At 50.6% G+C, this 26,098-nt stretch overlaps 1 protein-coding gene across 1 annotated transcript in view; it reads left to right on the top strand.

The window, feature by feature from the left end:
- The window catches only part of SFRP1 (secreted frizzled related protein 1), a 51,153-nt gene extending 26,589 nt beyond the window's left edge, over positions 1-24,564 (top strand). The window contains exon 3 of the mRNA XM_065399380.1: positions 24,242-24,564. Coding sequence (XP_065255452.1) covers positions 24,242-24,564 — 323 coding nt within the window. The remainder of the gene's footprint in view (positions 1-24,241) is intronic.
- Positions 24,565-26,098: the final 1,534 nt, after the last annotated feature.

The following is a 26,098-nucleotide window of genomic DNA, read 5'->3' on the forward strand; positions in this document are numbered from 1 at the left end:
AATGGCTCTGATGTTCTTGATTCTCGCCCTCTCCATCCCTGGAACTGTGTAAGTTCATTTCCTCTCTCCCCACAGATGTTCCTGGTATTTAGCTAACACCTTCAGCTCCCTTGGCAAGCAGCACCATTTAGAAACAGTAAATCTTACCTGTGGCTTTAACAGAGAGGAAAGTGACAGGAGGAGTGTCAGCACATTTCAGATCCTGCCCTGGGCATCTGCTCCAACCTGTTAAGAGCAACTAATTAAGGATGCATTAGCTTTAGGAAAGTTCCTCAAAGGGCTCTGGATTGTGCTTGAGATCTTTGTTTAGTCTTTGAGGGATACTGTCACATGGGTGATTTATCAAGCAGAACTGTTTATCTGGCACTAAAATAAACTCTAAGATGTTCAGATTGAGATTTCTCGTGAATTTCCACCAAGGTAAACACTGGTAACTGGCAGGTTACAGATTCTCTGTCAAAGCCAGACACATACAATAAATGTTTAAACTAAAGCTTGCTATAAAGGGCAGCTGTCACTGGGTCCACCACACCTCTCTGCTCTCTACAGCCTTTTCCCATTCATTCTTGTAATCCTAGTTTACACTTCTAAAGCTTTGCCTGCATCCCAGTGGCAATTTACAGACTAGGCTTAAGCATTGTCTCACCCACTGCTGAAATGCAGTCATGTCTGGGGTGGGAGGCAGCAGCAGTTTAACAGCACACAGCAACACTATGCAGCTAATTAGGAAATGGAGTGAAGAATTCTGTATCCATTTGAAACCACAGGAGGAATGTTAGGGAGTCAGGACATTGGGGTTCACACGCTGAGACCTAGGAAAAGTGCTAGGGGGATCTTTTATGAGCACAAGTGGTGAGGAGCCAGTGTTGCATTTCATGCATTTCTCCAGCAGCCCCCTAGCACCAGCACTGACTCACAGGGAAGCAGCACTTCCTGTAGAGCCGATGGTTCCTTGGAGGCTTCTCCTCTGAGTTCTGGTGCAGACAGACCTTGCTACACTTCTGATGGGGTCACAGCCCCCTGCACTTTCCCGGGGGCTGCCCAGAGAGCTTTCTGGCACTTTGGGGTCTATATTCTCACAGCCTTGGGATCCCTGATGAACCCAATGAACTGAATAGCTTCACTGCAAAATGTGATTTTGTTCCTTGTTATGAATAGGAAGCATTTCCCTGTGTAACCAGATGGCTGATGGTGGGTGAGGTTTCCACATCAGCTGGGTGACGTGAAAGTGGTGCTAACACATTTCCAGCTATGATGGCAAACACTCTGCCAGAACAGCTCTCCCCTCCTCACCTTCTTATAATGGCGAAATAACTGGCAAAATACTTTACAGCTCTCCGAAGAGGAGAGTTGCGTCTAGGAGGCGAGCCTGGAAGGAGTTCTGAAAGATAGGGCCTGGCATGGTTCATAGGAGGGGGAAGATAAAGGAGAACATTTGCATAACTCAGCCTGTCTGTAACTTCTGGCTGCAAAGCCCAGCACCTGTTGGGAATCCCAAGGTCAAAGTTGAGGTTAGAGGAGCTGCTTTTCCTAACCCCCTTTCTCATGGGCCATCACCCTTCATAACATCAAAGCTGTTGGGAAGAGATGGGGCTTTGAATGATTCTTCCAGCCCTTATAATACATGTGAGACCTTGTTTCCTTAACACCTATGATTATTATTGTTATTCTTATGGTAGCATCTAAAGACCCATAGCAGGGATCAAGGCCCCATTGTGACAAACCTGGTACCAGTGAACTACTCAATGCCCTGCCCTGCCCCAGGCAGCTCACAATGTCTCTGTACAAGGATAACATCTCAGTTGTACAGCTGCACCCAGCTTTAACAAACACCTTCAAGGTTGAGATTGTTTAAAGTGGCCCATGGATCCGTGCCCCAGCACAGCCTTGCCTCAGCTGCAGGCACTGCACCTCGTCGGGTGCTTTCCCCCGGACCACCTGCTAAGGGCACATGGTCCTAACCGCAGCAATCGTGTTCAGGACAAAGGGGCGGCTGTAACCTCCACACGGTGGCAGTTCAGTGGGATGATGGGCATGGCACTGGGGTGTTCTGTCTTTGGGAACAGCTGGTAATGTTACAGTCTGTGCCTGCAAAGGAACGCCAGTTCTGGGAACAGATGTCATGTGAACGCTGATGTGTTACAGATACTTGTGGTTGGGATGGTGCTGTCCTCACTCTTCCATTGTGGGAAGGGGAGTGGGACCTTGTTATTGAGTGACACTTCTCTTCCGTCTCCGAAGGGGAGCAGAGCCGGAGAGCCAGGGACCAAGCTGAGGTCCACTCCAGAGCTGTCTGAGGGGAGTGAGGTTGGAAGAGGGGGAATAGTTCACTCCTAGCAGGGACTGGGTGAGTCTCTGATCCAGGCTGCTCTTCCATGACTCCTAGTCACTTCTGACAAGCTCCTGGGTCCCAGGCTGTAACAGACGCTTCTTTGGCCTGGTCTACACTACACCTTTAATTCGGATTTAGTGGCTTTAATTCGAATTAACTCTGGAACCGTCCACACAACGAAGCCATTTAATTCGAATTAAAGGGCCCTTTAATTCGATTTCTGTACTCCACCCCGACGAGCGGAGTAGCGCCAAAATCGAATTTGTCAATTCGAATTAGCGTTAGTGTGGCCGCAATTCGATGTTATTGGCCTCCAGGAGCTATCCCACAGTGCACCATTGTGACCGCTCTGGCCAGCAATCTGAACTCGCATGCACTGGCCAGGTGGACAGGAAAAGCCCCGGGAACATTTGAATTTCATTTCCTGTTTGCACAGCGTGGAGAGCACAGGTGACCACAGAGAGCTCATCAGCACAGGTAACCATGCAGGCTGATAATCGAAAAAGAGCACCAGCATGGACCGTACAGGAGGTACTGGATTTGATCTCTATATGGGGAGAGGATTCAGTGCTAGCTGAACTGCGTTCGAAAAGACGAAATGCCAAAACTTATGAAAAAATTTCCAAGGGCATGATGGAGAGAGGCCACAATAGGGACACAGATCAGTGCCGCGTGAAAGTCAAGGAGCTCAGACAAGCCTATCAAAAAGCAAAGGAGGCAAACGGTCGCTCCGGGTCAGAGCCGCGGACATGCCGCTTCTACGCTGAGCTAAATGCATTTCTAGGGGGGGCCGCCACCACTACCCCACCTCTGACTGTGGATTCCGAGCTGGGGATAATCTCATCAGGGACACCTGATGATTCCGCGGAAGGGGAAGAGGAGGAGGAGGAGGAGGACGAGCTGGCAGAGAGCACCCAGCTCTCCGTTCTCCCCAACAGCCAGGAACTGTTTCTCACCCTGACTGAAGTACCCTCCCAAGCCTCCCAAGCCAGCACCCAAGACCATGACCCCATGGAAGGGACCTCAGGTGAGTTTACCTTTTAAAATATAAAACATGGTTTAAAAGCAAGCATTTTTAATGATTAATTTGCCCTGAGCACTTGGGATGCATTCGCAGCCAGTACAGCTACTGGAAAAGTCTGTTAACATGTCTGGGGATGGAGCGGAAATCCTCCAGGGACATCTCCATGAAGCTCTCCTGGAGGTACTCCAAAAGCCTTGCCACAAGGTTTCTGGGCAGTGCAGCCTTATTCCGTCCTCCATGGTAGGACACTTGACCACGCCATGCTAGTAGCAAGTAATCTGGTATCATTGCCTGACAGAGCCTGGCAGCGTATGGTCCCGGTGTTTGCTGGCATTCAAGCAACATCCGTTCTTTATCTTGCTGTGTAATCCTCAGGAGAGTGATATCGCTTAGGGTAACCTGGTTGAAATAAGGGAATTTAATTAAGGGGACTGAGGTGGCCGTTCCTACTGGGCTGTTTGCCTGTGGCTGAAAAGAAATCCTTCCCTGCATTTAGCCAAGTGCAAGGGGGGGGGGGAGGATTGGCCCAGAGCTTTTCGCGTTTTGCTAGCAGGGATCTTCCCTGATACCAGCCAGGCGGTGGGGGGAGGGATAAAGCACTCATCCCAGAGAATTCATGGCGGGTGGGGGGGGGGGGTGTTAGTTTGGTTCCTGCAGGGATCTTCCCTGATACCAGCCACGCGGTGGGGGGAGGGATAAAGCACTCATCCCAGAGAATTCATGGCGGGTGGGGTGGTGGTGTTAGTTTGGTTCCTGCAGGGATCTTCCCTGATACCAGCCACGCGGTGGGGGGAGGGATAAAGCACTCATCCCAGAGAATTCATGGCGGGTGGGGGGGGGGTGTTAGTTTGGTTCCTGCAGGGATCTTCCCTGATACCAGCCACGCGGTGGGGGGAGGGATAAAGCACTCATCCCAGAGAATTCATGGCGGGTGGGGTGGTGGTGTTAGTTTGGTTCCTGCAGGGATCTTCCCTGATACCAGCCACGCGGTGGGGGGAGGGATAAAGCACTCATCCCAGAGAATTCATGGCGGGTGGGGGGGGGGTGTTAGTTTGGTTCCTGCAGGGATCTTCCCTGATACCAGCCACGCGGTGGGGGGAGGGATAAAGCACTCATCCCAGAGAATTGGATGGGGGGGGGGTGTTAACCTTCAGCAGCAGAAAACAAGCTAACAGGAAAACTGCAGCACAACGGGCTTTGCTTGGTATGTGGGAAAGCAGGGCGCAGAAGCCTAAAGACAGTGGCTTACCATGGCAGCATGCAAGGTGAATTCTGTTTCCCCGACCTGCGTCTGTGATCTCTAGCAGCAAAGCCACAGGCACTCAATATTAAGAGGCAAAATGCGACCTTGCACAGAAATCACATGTGCTATGTAATGTGAATAGTATACACCGTGAAAGAGTATAAGCATTGTTCTGAAAAATGTATCTTTTAAAAAAATTCTCTCCTTTTTTCACTCCCTCCAGCAGGTGCAAATGTTTCAAGCCTCCCTCCTCCTTCCCGAAGGCTATCCCAGATAAGGCGTCGTAAAAAAAAAACGAGAGAAGAGATGTTTTCCGAAATCATGCAATCCACCAGGAATGAAAGAGCTCATCTGAATGAGTGGAAGGAGACGGTTTGCAAGTATAGGAAAGAAGCCAGTGACCGTGAGGACAGGAGGGACCAACGTGAGGACATGAGGGACCAACGTGAGGACAGGAGGGACCAACGTGAGGAGAGGAGAGACGCTCGAGATGAGAGGTGGCGGCAGGAAGATCAGAGGAGTCGGGAAGCAACGCTGGGGCTGCTGCGTGAGCAAACAGACATGCTCCGGCGTCTGGTGGAGCTTCAGGAACGGCTGCTGGAGAACCGAGTGCCGCTACAGCCCCTGTATAACCCCCCTACCTCCTCACCATGTTCCATAGCCTCCACACCCAGACGTGTAAGAACACGGGGGGGGAGGCTCCATACACCCTCCCATTCCACCCCAGTGGACAGCCCAAGCAAAAGGCTGCCATTTTTTTAACCTTTTTTTACTGGGCTTTTCCTTCCCGCTGATCCTCCTCCCAAACCCCACTCAGGTTCTGTGCCGCTACAGCCCCTGTATAACCCCCCTACCTCCTCACCATTTTCCATAGCCTCCACACCCAGATGTGTAAGAACACGGGGGGGGGGAGGCTCCGTACACCCTCCCATTCCACCCCAGTGGACAGCCCAAGCAAAAGGCTGCCATTTTCTTAACCTTTTTTTACTGGGCTTTTCCTTCCCGCTGATCCTCCTCCCAAACCCCACTCAGGTTCTCTCCCTCTTTTTATAATCAATTCATAAAGAATAAATGATTTTTAAACAATGGTGACTTTATTTCCTTTGAAAGCAAGCTGGGGGAAGGGGGAGGGTGGGTTCCTTACAGAGAATGAGTCAATAAAGGGGGCGGGTTTTCAGGAAGGATAAACAAACATAAATTTCACACTGTAGCCTGGCCAGTCATGAAACTGGTTTTCAAAGCTTCCCTAATGCGCAGCGCTTCATCGTGTGCTCTTCTAATCGCCCTGGTGTCTGGCTGCGAGTAATCAGCAGCCAGGCGATTTGCCTCAGCCTCCCACCCTGCCATAAAGGTCTCCCCCTTGCTCTCACAGAGATTGTGAAGCACACAGCAAGCAGTAATAACAATGGGGATATTGGTTTGGCTGAGGTCTGAGCGAGTCAATAAGGATCGCCAGCGACCTTTTAAACGGCCAAATGCACATTCTACCACCATTCTGCACTTGCTCAGCCTGTAGTTGAACAACTCCTGACTCCTGTCCAGGCTGCCTGTGTATGGCTTCATGAGCCATGGCATTAAGGGGTAGGCTGGGTCCCCAAGAATAACAATTGGCATTTCAACATCCCCCACGGTTATTTTCTGGTCCGGAAAGTAAGTCCCTTGCTGCAGCCGTTTAAACAGATTGGTGTTCCTGAAGACGCGAGCGTCATGAACCCTTCCCGGCCAGCCCACATGGATGTTGGTGAAACGTCCCTTGTGATCCACAAGTGCTTGCAGCACCATTGAGAAGTACCCCTTGCGGTTTATGTACTGGGTACCCTGGTGCTCCGGTGCCAAGATAGGAATATGGGTTCCATCTATTGCCCCACCACAGTTAGGGAATCCCATTGCAGCAAAGCCATCCACTATGACCTGCACATTTCCCAGAGTCACTACCTTTCGTAGCAGCACCTCCGTGATTGCTTTGGCTACTTGCATCACAGCAGCCCCCACAGTAGATTTGCCCACTCCAAATTGATTCCCGACTGACCGGTAGCTGTCTGGCGTTGCAAGCTTCCACAGGGCTATCGCCACTCGCTTCTCAACTGTGAGGGCTGCTCTCATCTTGGTATTCTGGCGCTTCAGGGCAGGGGAAAGCAAGTCACAAAGTTCCATGAAAGTGCCCTTACGCATGCGAAAGTTTCTCAGCCACTGGGAATCGTCCCACACCTGCAACACTATGCGGTCCCACCAGTCTGTGCTTGTTTCCCGGGCCCAGAATCGGCGTTCAAAGCCTATAACCTGGCCCATTAACATCATAATCTCCAAAGCACCGGGGCCCGCGGTCTCAGAGAATTCTGTGTCCGTGTCCATGTCCTCATCACGCTGGTCGCTGCGCTGCAATCGCCGCCTCCTCCTCCTCCTCGCCTCTTGTTTCTGGTCCTGTGTAAGCATAAACTCCACGAGAAAGCGCGAGGTGTTTATAATGTTCAAGACTGCGTTCTGGAGCACAACGGGATCCATGCTTGATGCAGAATGGAGTCTGCAGAGTTCACTCAGGAAAAAAGGCGCGAAATGGTTGTCTGCCGTTGCTTTCAGGGAGGGAGGGGGAGGCTGTACCCAGAACTACCTGCGACAATGTTTTTTGCCCCATCATGCACTGGGGTCTCAACCCAGAATTCCAAGGGGGGTGGAGACTGCGGGAACTATGGGATAGCTATGTAAAAGCTACCCACAATGCAACGCTCTGGAAATCGATGCTACTATGGTAGCTTGGACGCAAACCACCGAATTAATGGTGCCTAGTGTGGCCGAATACATTCGAATTTACAAAATCGGTTTCCTAAATTCGAATTATATAAATTCGAATTAATCCTGTAGTGTAGACATACCCTTTGTCATTCATTCCCCTCTTCGGGAGCAGTGGGGGAGCAAGCCAGGCAGCCCAGGTGTAACTGGGATGACACTTCCACACACACAGACCTCACGTAGGTGCAGCTGCAGTTAGATGTTCATGGCTCGAGCGTTGCACTTGGTCCAAGGCCTGTGTTTTTGGAAGGCTGTTGGCAGAGCTGGGGCTGGCACTGCTGTATCTGCCGTGGGGTGAACCCTCTGTGTGGGATCTCTGAGGTCCATGTGTAACATCTAACGCAGGTTCACTCGCCCACGCGGGGGTGACGTTCGGAGGATTGCTTACTGGCTAGTAACAAGGCTGGAGAATGCACTTTCCAGTGTTAAAGCCGTTTCTTTGTGCAGCTTTAGAGAAAGCCTCACTCTGATACGGGCCTCTCAGACCCTCTGCTTTGGCTTTCACTGTGTGCCAGTAGCCAAGGGGCATTATGGCTCTATGTTTTTTAATCAGGTCTCAGAGACCTGCAGGGAGCAGAGGGGCCTGGAGGGGCTGGGGCAGTGAGCAGAGACCTTCATAGAAAGGGAGGTGGGAGTTTTAAAGCCAGAGCAGTAATTTTGCCCCTAGACTGTCGATTGGCAAAGCCAGGCAAGGCGCAGTTCCCATCAAAGCAGAGGCTTTCTGAGTCCCAAGGACACATGGTGCCTTCAGGTTGCCTCTGTGCCAAGCCCACTGACTTCCATGCAGCAGAGCAGCTTTTGAATCAATGGTGAGATGGTGACATGGAGCGTTTCCACACCCTTGGTGCTCTTTGCAATCATGCTCACAGCTCCATTCTGCAGAGGGGGAAACTGAGGCAGAGCAGGTCACCAGCAGAGCATCTGTGACACAGCTGGGACTGGAACCCAGCAGGAACTCTTGGTTCCTGTCCTGAGCACGCATCCCTCTCTGAAGCAGAGGAAATGCTGTAGTGCACACGGATGTTCTCCCTGGAGGAGACACAGCTCTGCAGGAGGGGGCAGAGCGTGTGTTGCAGTACCCTGAACTCCCAAGTACTTGGCACGGCATAGGTCAAGCCCTGATACTCTGCGAGCGCCTGGAAAATTCACTACGGGGCTGTTCAGAATCATAGAATATCAGGGTTGGAAGGGACCTCAGAAGGTCATCTAGTCCAACCCCCTGCTCAAAGCAGGACCAATCCCCAGACAGATTTTTACCCCAGTTCCCTAAATGGCCCCCTCAAGGATTGAACTCACAACCCTGGGTTTAGCAGGCCAATGCTCAAACCACTGAGCTATCCCTCCCCCCAATGTCGGAGGATCAGTGGGGAAATGTCTCCTGCCACGAGCCCAGGAGTAACATCAGTCCTGGTGTGTTGCAGAGGTTTGGGCTGCATGCAATAGTTCTAGAGCACCAGCGTTCCTTGAGGTACCGGCATGGCCTTGGCCATGGTTCGCCAGTGGATGGGCTGTGCAGACCTGTTCTCGCTGTGACCAGGACTGCCGCTGTCTGCCGCCACGGTCGGTGTCCCCCTCACACGCGGAAGGAGCGGGGCTCTGACCCTCAGTAATGGAGCGAAGTAATGAGACCTTGAGGTTTGCACTGCCACAGAGGCTATGAGGGATCATCCCTTCAAGGCAGCTGGATGCCTGGAGATTAGCAATGGCTTTTATTTGTGTTATATCAGTAACATCCAGAAACTGCCTTTCGTCTCCTTCACAAAGCCCTTCCTGGAGAGGGAATCTGCGGAGAGCCCCGAAATGTGCTTCTAGGGTGATCCTTCAGGGTTTTCGGAAGGAGACAAGATGGGAGCATTGGGATGCTTCTTCAACCAGTCTTGGTAATCAAAGGGTCTCCCTTAAAATCCATTCTCTCTCCCCTGTCACAACTGTCATTTCTCAGCTCCTTCCAACAGCTGGGACTTCTTTCCTGGAGCTCTAGGCTCTGATAGTTCTAAGCTCTGCTTTTATTAGGCTGTCAGCTCTCCAGGAGAGGGACTGTCTCTGTGTTTGCAGCGTGCTCAGCACAAAGTCAGCAGAGTGGGGCTGTTCCTGGACGGGGTGGGTAGGCAGCGGTGGGTTCTGAGGAGGGATGTGTGTGAGGAGGGGGACGTTGCGTGGCAGGCAGGATCTGAGAGCACTCTGGGTACAGGCAGTGGCAGCAGGGGAGTCAGAGACGGAGCACCAATTTGCACTGTACTGTGAGCTGAGTGGCTGTCCCAGCAGAATGGGTCCCAGGCTCAAAGCGGGGGAAAAGAAGGACTCATAAAATGAGATGTGTGTCTCCTGTCAACACCACTGACCAAACGGCGCACTCTGGTGCTGAAGGCACAAACCGAGAGCATCTCAGCACTTATTTCCACTGCCTGGCTAGGGTCTGGGCATCGTTACTCCTGCCCAGGCACCCAGCCATTCCTGCTCTTCCTACCCCTACCCCTGCAGCTCTCCTCATTCCGGGGGATGGTGAGACCAGCCAGGAGCTCAATCATTTTATGCACTGGGAATGTCAAAAACTCCTTAGAGCTACCAGTAGATGGAAATCTCCCTGGGGCCGGTCCCAGCCTGAAAGGGCTCAGCACCGCAGGTCATTGCCCCAGCTGGGAGATAAAATCTAACAATAAAGTCAACTTCCCCCTTCAGTGCTTCTCACCCCCAGTGGGTAAAACGCCTAGCTCTGGGCGTGAGAGCCCATCCAGGGCCCTTCACAGGAGCAGGTGTGTTAGCCTCTGGAGTCACAGCTACAGTTCCTGCATGCCAGCAACCTCCCTTCAGCGCCTGCTGTGGGTCCGAGAGAGAGGGCTCTTCCCTTCCCTTGCTAACCTCGTGGGTCGTGTAAGCCTGCTGCCATGTCCCACCCTGGGCCTGGCTGCCTGACAGTGGTGGGCCAAACGACTGCTGCGGGTTGGACCTGGTCAGCGCAGGGTTACCGTGCCTGTCATGTTTGTAAAGTGCTTGGGGATGCCGTGAGCTGGAAGGCAGCAGAGACTCGCATGAGATTATTTACTCTCTGCTTGTGCTACAGACCAGCTCCAGGAATGGTCGTGTCAGAGACGTTCGGGTTAGGTTTCAGCGTGCCTCTGCCATGCCGAGGGCACTGACAAATGGAGGCTGGAATGCAGGGATGCCCTCCTGGGCCTCCCACAACTCCTCCCAGGAATCTCGCTCCTCTGCATGTGACCAGACTTCGCTTCTCACTCCTCACTCGGGCCAGGCCGATCCTGGAGCCTCCTGGGATTCATTCCTGGATCTGTTTCTCTTGGTGATTTTATTTATTGTTCTTGCCCTTTCTCTGGGGTGGGAGGGGATCCTGCTGAACCCGCGGCTCTGATTGCAGTGGCGACTGGAGTAAAATCAATACACTCTATTTATTTTCCCCCTTGACTGACAGCTCCTTGCCTGCAGCCTTCTTCTCTTACAGTCCTAATGTGTCTCCTGGCAGGTTTCCTTGCTTTGAGTGGTTTTTAAAGGAAGGAGCAGTTAGGCTGAAGGAAAAGCCGAATTTTTCCGTTCTCTCTTTCCCCCACCCCCCAGTGGTGCTGGAGTGGGGCCCTGCCTGCACGTGCCGGAAAACTGCAACAGATGGAGGCGGGTTTTCCCCAGTGCCTGACTCCACATTCTGGACAATGGCAGGGACTGCAGATGCATGTAATGCCACAGGGCTAATAGTTTAGGTGCAAGGTCACAGTAAGCCATGGTACACTTGGCTCTTCTGTAGATTCGTGGCTTGTGGCTGGGAGTTGATGCTACGTCTTTTGTGACATAGCTAGTGTAGACTTGGCTTTAGCAGGACATACCGGTGGTTAGCAAATCTCTCTTTTCACCTGGGCACTTGCCATGCTGTCAGCATTAGACCAAGGGTAGTTACCTGCCTTCCCGAGCTGCTAAGCCCCGTGTTATCTAGGACCCAGAGCTTCCCAGGACTACAGTTCCTTTATACCCCAGTTACTTGTTATTACAGCAACCCAATGGCTTTCAGTCCAGTCCAAGTGTGGGGGTGCACAGGGTGCACAGTCCAGTCCAAGTGTGTGTTACTTTGTCTCTGAGTTTCCCTTCAGCCTTCTCTGTGTTATATTCAGAGGCATGTGTTGGGGAGGGATGGCAAGGTCACTCGCCTGTGCCCACGCTGCCGGTTTTGTCACAGGTCACATGAGTTAGCCTTGCTGGAGCTGACAAAGTTTGAATGTTCATAACCAACGCAGCCAGCCCGGGGATGGTAAGGGCCCTTTGTCACATTGCGGCAGCAGGCTCAGCCAGAGCATCCAGAGAATTAAAGCTGGGACCAAAAATAAAAAAGGAAAACGTGAGATTCTCCTGGTTTGGTTTTGTACTTGGAATTTTCATCAGCTCTAGAAGGGTGAAAAACTGGGAAAATGGCATCAATGATTTCCCAGTTTTTGTTTTAAAATTTTGAAATTTTCATTGAAAAATTTTGACCAGTTCCACCAAGAATTATTTGTGGAACCCAAGTGTCAGGGCCAGGACAGGTTCTGGAGTGTAAGAACTGTACAGGAGACCCTGGGAATGACAAGAATGTGGGGCTATTTCGCCAGACTTCAGTGAATAAGCAGGAGCAGCATAGCTAGTCACAGCAGCTGTAGGCTTTCTGTGCGGGAGGTTACTTTGCACAACCAGCATGTTCACATTGACTCCTACTTCTTGAACCACAGGGAGTTCAATTGGCTGTAGCTGCTCTGAGGTGAGTAAATAGAGTCAAGAATCTGATTATAACTGCAGATGGAAGAGCCAGTCACAGCTGAGCTCCCGTACTGCACAACACCTATCTCCGAGGGACCTTACTGAGATGTTTTAGGGATGGAGTGTTTTTTGTGCTAATCCTTACAAAGAAATTCTGCATGCATCCTGCAAAGGGGAGGGAAGGGATCTCTCTCTGCTTGTGTCCTGAGTAATATCTTGATGGAGGTTTGGGTCTTTTGCCATAGCAGGTTGCTCACTGCTCCTGTCTCTGTGTTGCCTGTCCCCCAGCCAAGAGGGAGTGAGATGGTGACTATTGATAGCCCAAGGGCGGCAGTATGGGGGCAGTCTTTGAGAGACTTCCCCCATCCCCCGCGAATCCTGTCATCTGTCCCACTTGGCCTTAATCCCCCAGTGATGGGAGGAGTGTCTGGGTGCAGAGAGGAATGCTGTGTATAACGGGAGATTTGCTACACACAGGGTATGTCTGTATTTGGGCGGGGTGGTGTGATTCCCAGCGTGTAGACTTACCCATGCTAGCTCTGTTCAGGCTAGCTCAGGAACAATAGCAGTGTCGCTGGGGCAGCACCAGCAGCAGCTGGGGCTATGGGCCCGGGGGTCCCCGCGGGACTGTCCTGAGGCTGCTAGCCCAAGCTGCCGCCCATGGTGCTCCAGCCACATTGCTGTTTCTTAGCACTAGCCCCAGCAGAGCTAGCGCAAGTACGTCTACATAAGCTGGGACTCACCCCTCCCAGCTCAGAGGTAGATGTCGCTGCCTCCCCTCTGATCCTGCCTTCGGAGCTGAGTCGGCCCAGGCCCCTCACTCCTGCTCCTGGCTTAGCGATTCTCTGTCCCATTTAGGAGGCAACACTAGGTGCACAGGCGAGCTCTACTGACCCCGTCAGACCAGGGTTAGCTTCCTCTGCAGGCAGGGGGCGTGGATTGGGCAGGGCAGACGGCCAGGACAGGTGTTCAGCGTTATGCCAGGAGCACTATAAAACCTGCTCCTTGCCAGTGGAATGGGGAGCGTGTCAAGAGCAAGGCTGTGGTTCCAAAGGTGCCTGGGTCTTGCACCAGGCCTGGTTCATCGCAGCTAAAGCCTGGGAGGTTGGGGGAGTCTTGTTTCACTGCTGTCTCCTGTGCTCTTGGAACAGGCTGCCCATTCTGGCAGTTCACCCGCACTGTCTGTGGTGATGGTCTGATGGAGGCACCTGGTTTGTGACCTTCCCTACCATGCCCAGCACGGAGCGTTTGCCTGGCTCCTCGCCAGCCCACCTCCTGACTCCAGAGAGGAGCACAGTTTAGTCTATAACCTATCATAGCTACTGTAGTGGATTGGCTTAGGGAGATGAATAGACTCCAGTGCTCTGACACTCCAGCCTCCTCCCGAGGGTAGAAGGAGCACGAGATTCATAGTGTCAGTGTTGGGGTGCAGCCTGGGTAGCCAGGTGGAGGAAGAGCTTTGAAAGGTGTCCCTTGGTAAGAGACAAGGCAGCTGGATCCTACTGAAGCTGCTGGTGCTGCACAGAACTGCAAACAGGGTAAGATCACCAGACTATCAGGGGTTTCTAGTGGGGCTTGGCCAGACCAGTTCCTTTGGCAAGAGGTAAAGAACTAGGGACAAAGCAGAAGACAAAGTGTAGTTCGGGGAGGAGAAAAATGTTCCTTAAATCCTGCCCTTCCAAGTCGACCTCACGTCCCCTCTGCCGTCAATGCTCATCCAGAGAAGGGAATGGAGCAGCAGAACCCAGAACCTTTTGCTCACAAATCACAGGCCTCTCTATCAAGGACTGGCAGCTCCTCTGAGCAGAAACTGTGCCTTCTGCGTCTGTCCTGTGGCACGCCGAGGGCACTGCTGAGTGCTGTGAAACAAAGAGCAAGCTAGATGATCCCAGCTGAAGGGGTGTCAGGGGCCAGACCCTGGGTACGGCACGGCCTTCCCTGCTCACAGGGGTGTGATGAGGTGCTCCAATCACATGGCCATGGGAGCCACATAAGTACCACCAACAGATAGCCAGAGGGGTGTGCCTGGGGATGGGTCATCAACCCGCCCGCCAGCACAGGCTGAGTCTGACGTAAGCAGACCAGACATCCCACCCCCTAGAGGACATCTGGGCACAGCCACACTTCTTAGAACATGGTGCTTGCAAGCATTGAAGAAGTCACTACAGCTTTCCAGAGAATTTCCCGGGGAAGGGAATTTGGCAGGTCTGGGGCTGTGGGAATGTGAGGCCAGGTTTATCTCGGCTCTCAGGAAGCACCAAGGCAAAGCATCTTGTTTGCTGGAGAGACTGAGTTTCCTCCTTCCCCATTTGGGAGATGGGGTTTGACAGCCTGAGCCTTGAAGACTATTGCAAAAGAATTGCAGGAACGATGAAAAACGTCTTGCACTCTCCCAGACTGGAGCCCTACCAACTTCTGAGGGCCTTTGCTCTTTCTGGAGCTGTCGCTGCCAAGACTAATTTCATTCTGAGTGAACAAACATTTTCATAGATCCTGTTTCATGTGAGCGGAAATCAGAAAGGACACTTTTATATCTGCAGTGCTTACTGCTCTATCTGCATTAGCGATAGCAGAACTATGCTACAATCTGATACAGGCCCTTTGTAGTCAAGGCCAAATTCCTGGCTTCAGTCTAACCGGGCTGCATGTTGTCTTAGCAGAGGAATACTGCTCCTGGAGACACAGATTCATGGTGGTGTCAGGGCTGAGCTCCTAGAGCCATTGGCTTGTCCCTCTCAAACTTGCTCTTTGTGCTCCAGGAAGTGAGACAAAAAACAAAAGGACAAAGTAGAAAGCAAAGCTGGATGCACAGCAGGGCGAGGGGCCCAGATGGGGATTCCAGGGCAGGGCGAGGAGCCCATGGTGGAAGCTGGAGCAGGACAAAGGACCCGCCTGGCTGGGAAATGTGGCCCAGTGAAAACCACTAATGTGGACATGCTGCACTGGGAAAAGCAGGGTCTGCACGGAGGCAGCTCAGTCCCCTAACAGTCTGGTGCCGGCCTGCTGCAGCCCATCTGCACAGGGGTTGTGCCAGCCTAACCAAGTGGAGGTAGTTGCTGGTGCGAACGTCCTTACTTCAGGGAGAAAATTGGACTGAACTTTGGTTTCACCCACCCATAGGGTGTTGGGGGGCTCCCGATTCCCAGCTGCCCTCTGGAAGGGAGGCTCTGAGCATTGTGACTGGAGCCATCTCAGATAGCAGCCCCCCGGGAGGGGTCTGTGGGACTCTGCTCTCCTGCCATGGTGCAGTGTCTTGAGGCAGGGATGCTGGGGGAGAATCAGCTCCATGCACACACTCGGGCTGTGAACCCACCCCACTCCCTCGGCTTCAGAGCCCGAGCTCCCGCCCGAGCCCTAACTTCAGAGCGCTGTCAAGGCATCTATTTTAGAGCGCTAGCGTGAGTCCTGCTAGCCTGAGTCTGTCAGCCAGGGAAGTGGCTTGCTCCCACTCACTCCAAAATGCAGGGTAGACATACCCTGTGCGGGGCTGGATGTCACATTGCCACCCCGGCTGGTTACGCTGTTGTGCTTGGTCTGTTAAGCGGCTGCTGCCCAGACCCTAAGTCTGGGGAAGGGCAGGTGAGGGTTGTATCGGCGTGAGCCCTGGTGCAGCCTGTGAGTTGATACCCTGGGTTAGAATTTGTTGTTGTAAAAACAATATGGTTGAAATATGTTGAGGTCTGAGATTAAAAATATTTCCTATAATCTGGCCTCGTTTCCCCCCCAGATGATTCTCAGCCTGAATAAAGCTTGAACTTTCAGGCATTCTGGGAAGAGGCTTTGAAGTGGGTGGTTGGAAACTTGTGCTCACAGTAGTAAACTTTCGTTACTCACCAGTAAGCGGCCTCAACTGCAGCGCTCACAGGAATGGCGTGTTTCATAACGGCATCTGGTATGAAATGAAATCCTAACCCAAACAGGACCACCACCACTCCTGTCCCCAATACTCCACTTCAGCACGGCACTGGGCAACAGGGCATAGATCACTCCATGATTGTCTGTCCTGTTCATTCCCTCTGGTGCACCTGGCGTGGGCCACTGTCAGCAAGCAGGATACTGGGCTAGAGGGACCATTGGTCTGGCCATGTATGGCCATTCTGATATCCCCAATTTTGCTGTGAGAGGAGTTCCAGGGCCTTCAGTGACACTACTCAGATGCTTAAAGTTAAGCACACACGTAAGTATCTTGCTGTGTTGTGGCCAAAGCATGGAGTAGGTTTTATCACTGGAATGCCGCACAGAGCAGGTGGCTTGTAGGAAATTACCCGGCAAACTAGAGAGGATGACTGGTCTTGGGGTCAGGGCTCTGGATTGGGCCTCCAGTGACCTGGCTTCAATTCTGGGCCTGCCACTGAGTTCCTGTGGGACGTCTCAGTGCCTCAGATCCTGGGAGAATGCTTACTAGCTGCTGCCTTGTTCACATAGTCTGTCAACTCTTTGGGGCAGTGACTGCTTCTTGCCTAGCACCGTGGGGTGCCAGCCTGGATTGGGGGCCACTCTAATATGAGCAATGAATAATAATAACGACATCCAGCTGGTCCCTGTGTGACTCTCACTGGCCCCATCAGGTCTTGCGTTACTATTCTGGGAAAGTGATTGCGGCTCTGGCATTCCAAACAGGACATGCTACAGGGGAGATTCCATTCTGGGACTGCATCTCATCGTCAAGCCCCACGCGCCTCTCCCTGGGGCAGTCGCACAGTTGATTGACAAGTCCTCTCAGCAGACACTACTTTTAAAAATTGTATTTGGATTTTCAGATCCACATAAGTAACATCTGGAAGCAATGACGCTCAGGGTGTGTGCGTTCTGCGAGAGAGGCTGAGGCGAGGAGCCGTGTGCTCACTAGTGCTGGTGCAGGGGGACACATGATCTCGACTGGACTGGTCATGGAAACCTAGAGCAGGCCTGGACCAGTTCAGTCATGAGAAAGCAGCGTCCATGCTTGGGAACGGTTGTGGTCAGGTCGAGGTTGAGTTTCTAGTGTAGACAAGCCTGGAGAGAAAGGAACACACTAAACTCCACTCTGTTCTTATATCGGACTCATCACCATAGTATCTGAGTGCATTCCAGTTGTTCATTAAGCAATGTGCCTAACATCTGTCACGTGTTTGTGTGCAGGGGAGCGTCTTGCTTTGGAATTTATTTTAGATAGATGATAGATAGATACACTCACACACACACATTTGTGTTGCTCTATGTTTCTGCTGGAGAAGACAGGTCAGAGAAATGCACCTTGCACTGGGATTGGAAGCTGGTGAGGTTTAGGATGGCCCTTAGTTACTGGGGCGTTCATTCCACAGTCTTGGGCCAGCCCCCAAGAAAGCTCAGTCTGTGTCTCCTAAACAGGACTGGGGATGCTGCACACACAGCAGTGACCCCCATGTCATATCACTGATTTGTCTATCTATGTGAGACAAGGTGGGTGACGTAATATATTTTATTGGACCGGCTTCTGTTGGTGGGAGAGACAAGCTTTCGAGCTTACACAGAGCTCTTCTTCAGGTCAGTGTAGGTGTATGGAAGCTCGAAAGCTTGTCTCTCAGAGGTTGGTCCAATAAAAGATATTACCTCACCCACCTTGTATCTCTAATATCCTGGGACCAACATGGCTACAACAACTCTGCAAACATCTCTATCTACGCGTCTCATCTGGCACTGGCCACTGTTGGCAGACAGGATTCCAGGCTAGATGGATCATTGGTCTGACCCAGTGTGGCTAGTCTTACGTTCTTATATTGCAGCTCACGTAGTGTCTCGGCAGCGGTGTGATGTCGCATACAAGAGCTGGCATAATGACCTGATCTTAAGTAGCCTTCACTAGCTTGTGTGTCGTCCTGAAGGTGGCTGGCTTCTACTGCTGCAGCAGCACAAGCAAAGGGCCTTTTCTTGTACCCATCTCTCCTGGGACACAGCAGAAGCTTTGCTGTGTTCTGGGCACTAATCCTGACGACTCCCTGTAGCTCTGAGTTTGTTGCTGGGGATGGTGGTGGATGTGGTTTGCTCAGCTGTCAGACAGTGCTGAAGGCTGGCTCCGTTCGGGGCAGCCAGTGGGGAGGGACTGGTAATTACTGCACGTTCTGTCACTACTGGAAGTTAACAGCTCCTCACTGACTAAATCTCAGCTGATGTGAGAGTTCATGTGTGGAACAGTGTGTGTGCGCGCGCGCTGCTTATCTGGTTTAAAAACCGGTTTCATGCTCAGCTGAAAAGGAAATGAAACATTGAACCGGAATTCCATTCGCTAACATCCTTTCCGCCTTTCTCGGCGAGAAGGGCTAATGGCCAGCCTCGGAGGCTGAGTCACGCATGTCTGGGGGCAAGTGAAGTGAGTGCAGCCGGCTGTATGGAGCAGTGCTTGGAAGATGATGGGGAGGGTCTGCAGAAACACCCTTTATGGTGACTTGCATTAATAATACTGGCGTGACCACTCCCACCCCTACCCCTCTTAGCCATAGTGCCATTGGGTAAGCGAGATTATCTGAACTGTACCAGACCTGCTGGTCTGCTATCATGTTGGTTTGGAGAGGGGTCTGGTCAGCTCTGGTGTGTCCGTCCCACCTCAAAGAGCCCCCATGTAGGAAGGGACTGCGAAATACAATCCTCCACCTCTTCCACTACAGGCACTGTAGAAATACCTTAGATAGGGGAGCCAGAAGACGCACTTCAGACTGACCATCAAAGACAACAAAATAGCAAAACCCTCCCTCAGTCTGTGAGCGGCCAGAGGAGTGAAAATTGCTGGAGTTGTAGATTTAAAAACCAGAAGGGACCATTCTGATCATCTAGTCTGGCCTTCTGCGTAACACAGACCAGAGAACTTCACCCAAACCTATAGCTTTGAGAGGAGCTGGGGCGTCTTTTTCAGAGAGACATTGGGTTAAAGACTTCAGAGGATTGGTAGTGAGGGATGAAGAATAATTCTCTCTGCCCAAGAGTTTATCGCTGCACCAGAGATTTTTCCTCTCCAGTTTCTGAGGCAGCTCTTGTGCAGTAACGATGCCCATCTGGCAGAATGCGGCACATGGGGCCTGTCATGTGTATTCCTGCACAGTGTGACATTATTTAACCAAAGTGTTTTGAGGCCATCACAGCCATGAATGGTCAAGTAAGTGAGGGGACATAATTGAGATTCAGGTAAGGGGGAGTGTGGAGTCGAAGAGCTTGGACTGGCTGTGTGTGTATATTGATACAATCATACAAGCAACAGCAGAAGGACAGTCTTGTGGTTACTGCACTGACTGGGCATCAGTGCCCATGGTTCAGGTCCCAGTTCTGCTATTGATTTGGGCATGTCATTTGGCCTCTCTGCGCCTCAGTTCCCCATCTGTAAAATGGGGATACTCCCTTTGTCTGGCTTGTCTAATGAGATGGGAGGGACAGTCTCTTAGCAAGGCTGTGTCCACACTGCCCCACAGGTCAGACTACATGGACGTGAATAGCAGAGAGCACCAAAGCGCTGCTCCGTAACTTCCCCATGGGGATGCTGCGGGCCTGAACTAACAGGTTCCTAGTTTGCACTAGTGCAGACTACACTAGGAGCCTTTTGGTTGGGCCCACAGTGTCCACACGGGGACCTTACAGCGCAGCATTTTGGTGCGCATGGCTGTTCAGGCCTCCACAGTCCGAGCTGCGGGGCGGTGTATACAAGCCCTGTGTGTCTGTGCAGCGCCCAGCACAGCGGAGCCCAGATCTTAGCTGGGGCTATCGGCACTCCTGCAATGCAAATAACACACGATAACAGAAACAATAAGACGTCCGTTCTGTAGTGCCGTGCCACTGTTAAAGTGCTTGCAGCTCCCACGAGTCTGCTGGATGTGGGGGTGCTCTGTGCACCTCTGGAAACCAGGCCCATCGTGACTGGCAAAGGGGGGTTCACAAATGTAGCTGTTAACGGGTCAGCGCTGGCCTGATCATGATGGGGTTCTGCTGTAGCAACTGGGGGGTTGTAACGTGCAGCGAGCCCTGCAGGGCCCTCTATACAGAGAGGGGCTTGTGCGCATTTCCATGTGAATTCAAGCCACTCTGCTGCATGGCACCGCCTGCCCATTTTGGGTTTGATTCCTAAATGAGAGCTGACACCAGGCTGCCCTGGAAATCCTCGGTGGGCAACCTGCCGCCTTCTCCCGGAGAAATGCTGGGCAGGGCCATTGTCCCTCACTGCAGAGAGCTGCCTCCATTTGGCTTGCTGTGATGTGGCAGAGAGATGAGAGCATTTCTCACTGGGTCTTGAGCTTTCTGCTGGTCTCTGCTCTCTTCCTGCCAAGTGACCTGCCATGACCCTGCCCTGGTAGCTCAGTGCCACTGCTGTTTTCTGTCCCACTGCACTAATACAGGTACACAGCCCTTCCCAGACCGGACTGGCAAAACTCAGGTACCTGTGCTGAGTCGCTGGTGGGAGGGGAGGGGAGCAGGAGCTCTCCCCAGACACTTCGCAAATGTAGATTGTGCTTGGTCAGTGGTGGGGCAGTATTGCCAACCCCAAATGTTCAAAAATCGTGAATCGGGCTCGCCAAAAATAATGAGGTTTTGTAAAAATAATAGATTTGGGGTTCTTTGTCGTTGCCTTCTGCTTTTAGAGCCTTTAGGGTGCACTGGGGACACAGTTTGAAGCTTTCTCCACAGCCATGAGGGCTAGAAACTAACTTTTTCTTTAAGAATGAAGGCTGAAATCGTTACAGATCCACTTGACTCCAGGAGCTGGGGCTTTAAGGAAAACAATAATTATCACGAGACTCATGACAAAATCATGAGAGTTGGCAGCACTGATGGGGTGTCTGCAAGTTAGTGCAATTTGCCCAGATGCAGAGCTCGGGCTGGAACAGCCCCCTCCAGCCAGTTCATTCATGCTCTCTTTGCAGGCGAGATGCAGGCAGCCCAGCTCCTGGGTTGGGAAGGGCTGCACATGCTGTAGTGCTATAAATAGCCCTTTGTGCTGAGCTCTCTCAGGGGTCCGTACCTGCCTGCATGAGATGGCTGAAAACCGAGGCAGTGTGAGCAAGAACTTCCTGGGGACTGGAGTCAATTTCAGCTCCTCCAGCCCCAATCTCCCTGACTCCATCTGGCATTAGGTTGTCAAGACCATCTCAAGCTGAGTTTGGTTTAATACTGGGGGAGCTGGAGGGCTGGGGCTCCGAGGGAAGGAAGCTGTTTGTGTTGGCAGCGCAGTTAGACCCTGGAGCCAAGATTCAATCAGTCCTGATGACTGACTTTATTTAAACCCTTCTCCTCCTCTTCTTGCCTGTTGCTGGGAGTGAAGGTGTTTATTGGGATGGGATCAGTGTGTGCCAGGACAGGGCTCCCCAATGACAATTCGCAAAATGGTCTCCACTGCCACAGCATTTCTTTTTAATAAAACCACAATACAAGTGGCCCTGCCTTAAATACCCAATGCTAACCCTGCAGCATCAGTCAGCAGCATCAGACAGCTTGGGATGAATCAAGCTATTAGGCTAAGGATTCCTAATTGCCTTCACAATGCTCATGCAAAAAGCAGTGGTGTTGGCCAGACCCCACTGTTTTCAGAACGTGTCCTTAGTGCCCAGGCAGCTGACAACCAGCAAATACATCCGACATTAAATGATCTACCCTGAGATGTCCCGGGAAATTGCGAGAATCCAGGTCACCAGCAGAGGGGAGAGAGGGAATGTTGCTTTTATGCCATTTTTTCCCACATATATCCATTGAGGCTATAACCTAGGAGCATCTGATTTGTTAGGCTGGATGGTATTTGAACGTGACAGTACTACAAGTTCTATGTGTTGCTATCAGAATAAATGACCAGAATGTCTTTGCTGTGAACAGCAGAGTCTGCTAAACTGAAATTCTTGTCCCGGGTCAGCCACCTTTTTGTTCCTCATATCTCCCTGTTTTCGGCTCCCAGTTCTGAACATTGGAGACATCGCTGTACACGGGTGAGGGATTTTACAGTGTCTTAGCCAAGCCCTGGATTTATGGTTTGTCTGAGCAGGTTACATGTCACCCCCAAGCATGGATCACTGTCCCATAAACATTAGTTACAATGAACAACGAAGAGGTCAGAGCTGTTGGGAACAGGACACTTCCCAGGCATGGGGGTTCCATTACACTGTGATGCCTGGAGCAGAACAAACCCCCACAAACTGATGGGCAGTGTTCTTTCCAAGGGCGTTAGCAACAAGGATGTCAACTACCAATGACATAACTAAGTCAGTTTGCAAACAGGACATTTCCAAAGAGTCCCTGAATATTCAGTATCTCTAGGATTATACAGGTTTCCTGGACCCTTCATCCTGCATAGACATCTGCAGTGCTTCGTATGGAGTTAAAATTCTGAACTGCTAAAGAAACTGGGATTCATAATGAAGGAGATCGCAGCCCAATTTGTGTCTCAGAGCGTAGAGTGGACTAAAAACTGTTACTGTATTTTCCAGACCCGTTGAAAATTGATCTGGGTCAATTTCTTTAGCTCCTTAAATATCCTGAATCCAGAAAACAAATGGAATGAAAATGTAACTGAGGTTTCCAGCTCCATTACTCTCATGTATGGTAATAGTATCACACAGCAGGGCCCTTGGCAAGTGGGCTGGATATTTCTGGCACACAAGTGGATAAATACCATTATTCCCGCTGCCAATGCAGTGGCTAGGAGCATGGGGGTAATAGACAGATTCCGCTGCCTTTTCAGTATTGTCATCACCATCTCCTTCCTCCCTTTGTGTCTGGAATGGTCCACAAAGCTGCTTTCCAGAACTCAACATGTACTGTGCAGTGGCAGGGGAGCTCCACAGAGCAGACTCCCATAGGGAGATGTCGGGGGGCGGGGGGGCTTCCTCCCTGCTAGAACCAAAGGCTGCCACCATGTCTGCTTCTGCAGATACATTTAAGATGCAAAAGGAAAGGGGCACAAGACAATTAACCAACTATTCAAGCCTGTTTCTCTGCAGCCCTAAAGTAAACTCCAAACGATGGAAGCATGTTAGTAATTTTTGGCCACATGTGCTTTCCCCCAAAAACAGAAGAGGCAGAGCCAAATGGCACTGAAGGGATACTTTAATGTACAACACATTTTCATCATTTTCTCCCATGTAAACTAAATTCCTCTGCATGGTCGCGGAGAAGGAACATTAATTTTTTATTCAGGTTGCCATTAGCTCAGGAAATTAGGGAGCCCAAAGAGGAAAATCTTTTCCATTTAAGTCATATTGGATGAGCTCTCCTCTTACAGGAAGGTGTGTGCACCTTCGTTAGAGCCATGTGGTTCGCCCTCCTACACCTCAGGTCCCCATTAGACAGACCTATTTCCAAGGAGGCTTCGTTGCTCAACTGCAGAAATTCACTGTGTTTGGAAACTTGTTTCATAGACACCCCAGGGCCAGGAGCAACTAAAAAAATGCATTTGAAAAGCTGAGTCGACCTTTTAATTGGCCCTTTCAGGAATTTCTCTTTGTGCTTGTACAGTAAGGAAATAGCTTTGTTTATTCAACTAACGTTTTGCCAGCAAACTGTATGCAGTGCCAACTAAACACATCTGTCTTTCAAATAAAAAGCATGCAGCATGGTTTTAAGAAATAGCCTGCTTTGCTCTTTGGATTGAAACAGGGACATGAAAATCCCAACTTCACTAGCTCCTCACCCAGACCTTCCCCTCTTGGTGGTTGGGTAGGATGCAAGAATAGCAGTGGCAGCTGATGGAAAAGACATGGGGTCTAAAGGAGCAGAATGGATATCTGCAGTGCCAGTTCATTTGGCTTTCTGGTGTCCATACATAGCTACTGACACAGCAGGGAGGTAACTGCTGCAGCATCTCTACAGGTACAGGTTAAGCAAGGGGCTAGTTGTTCTTTCCTATTTGTATTGCATGGCACCTAGGAGCTGCAGTCCATAACCTCCGTTCCTGCTCCTGAGAGGTTACAATCTAAGGAGAAGACAGGAGACAATAGGCAGATATGGACAGTCAGGTGGGGGAGCACAAGGAAACTGAGACTTTATTGCTCAGCAGCGCTCTCAGCACACCTGGCCCAGATGTGCAGTGTGCTGGCACTGTCTCAGTTCGCTTTGGAAGGCCCAGGAGCATTGCAGTGCTTCTGTTTCATGTATGCAAATGGTGCTCAGGAGTTGTTTTCTCTCTCTTGTTTTTCAGCTTTCAAGATGAAAATAAAGGAAGTGAAAAAGGAGAACGGGGACAAAAAGATTGTTCCAAAGAAGAAGAAGCCCCTGAAATTGGGAACAATCAAGAGAAAAGACCTCAAGAAGCTAGTACTGTATCTAAAGAATGGAGCAGACTGCCCTTGCCACCAGCTGGACAACCTCAGCAACCACTTCCTGATCATGGGCCGCAAAGTGAAGACCCAGTACCTGCTGATGGCCATTCACAAGTGGGATAAGAAAAACAAAGAGTTCAAAAAGTTCATGAAGAAAATGAAAACTCTGGAGTGTCCAACATTTCAGTCGCTCTTCAAATGATCAGGTGGCTAGAGGGACTCCTGCTGGCCCAGAACTTGCACAGCCCTAGGACTCGGGGTTCAAATGTTGCTCCTTCTGTAGTAGTGGATGTTGTACCTGAGTCAGTTTTGTTTCTTTGTATTTTTTTTTTGAGCTTCCTTTAAAGCTCCACCCCCAGTATCAGTATTTCCCTGTAAGCGAATGTTTGAAAGTGCAACACATTCATAAAGAACAGTCACTGAGGTCACAAACTATTTACACCTGCGATGTCGGAAGTAACCTGTTGCTGTAATGATATGCAAATCTATTTAAATAAGGAACTTCTCAGATAAAAAGAGCGAAGGCGGGGAGTGATACTAGATAATCCTATTGAATTGGTCTAAAGTGAAATAATTCTGGGTAAATTGATTTTTCTTTAGCTCAGGGGTGTTTATTCCCTACATGGGATGTTTTCCGCACTTCTTACTGCAGGCCAATTTCGTGAAGTACTATCTGTGGGGAAAGGCCTTTTAAAGCTAATGGGGTGGTGGAATTAGGACATGAATGCTGCAGAAAACCCCACCTTGTAATCTTAGACCAGTATTTGCAGTGTCATCTTTGATGCAAAACTAATTCTAGATGAAGAACTTTATCATTAGTTGCTTTTTAAATTCTGCAGACTTGAATACCATAGATTGGTGAGGACATGGGGGAAGCAGGTGACAAACCTGGAGCCATCAGGAGGTGGAACATTAAGGAAAACACAGGCTCAGTCGGGACTATAAGCCATAGAGTTTATAGCTGTAGAGGTTATTTTAAAACAACATACACTTAAGCTGTCTGCAAAGCACTGTGGGACATGGGGGAAAGCCTGCCAAGTCCACACAAGGATTATTTCCATTGGCAGAGCAGCAGGGACAGAAAAGAGATTAGTTTTGCATCAGAGAAGGGGAGATGCTAAAGGGTTTTAATGATATGGGAATTTTCATGCTGGTCCCTCTGGTTTTATTGGCCTTCTCTCATCACTGCCTCAGCCATAGGAATGTACCTTATGCCTCTTGATGAGCAAAAGCTGATTGTTTTAAACAAAATTCAGATATTTCAGCAGGAACCATCAGCTCAAATAGAAACTCAATTCATGTAGATTTGAACTCACACTTGCCCCCCCGGCACTTCTCAGAATTAGACTGATTTCTACAAAGTGGATCTTGAGCCAAAAAGTCCAAGTTCAGAGACAATTGGGGCCACAGAACTGAGCAGTACGTCGCTTTTTTCAGTGTTCTAGTATATTGCATGAAACAAAATATCTGATCTTTTAAAATTTTTAGCAGTGTCAATTAGTTTCCTACACAAATCCTGTAAGGAAGCCAGTTTAGAAGGATAATGCGTTCTTTGCATTTCTTTCTCCCTCTGTAACTATTATGTACAGGATGTTAATTACCTGGTAAAAGTCAGGTCAGTTATACAGTAAGGACCAGCTCTAGCAGACATTTGTGCCATTTTGCAGGACCAGGGCCTAAAGAAATATCTGATTCCAGAACATGGTTGGTTGGCACGAGATAGGGGTTCTGAAGTC

The sequence above is a fragment of the Emys orbicularis genome, chromosome 2, assembly GCF_028017835.1.
Source record: "Emys orbicularis isolate rEmyOrb1 chromosome 2, rEmyOrb1.hap1, whole genome shotgun sequence".
In the NCBI taxonomy this organism is placed as follows: domain Eukaryota; kingdom Metazoa; phylum Chordata; order Testudines; family Emydidae; genus Emys; species Emys orbicularis.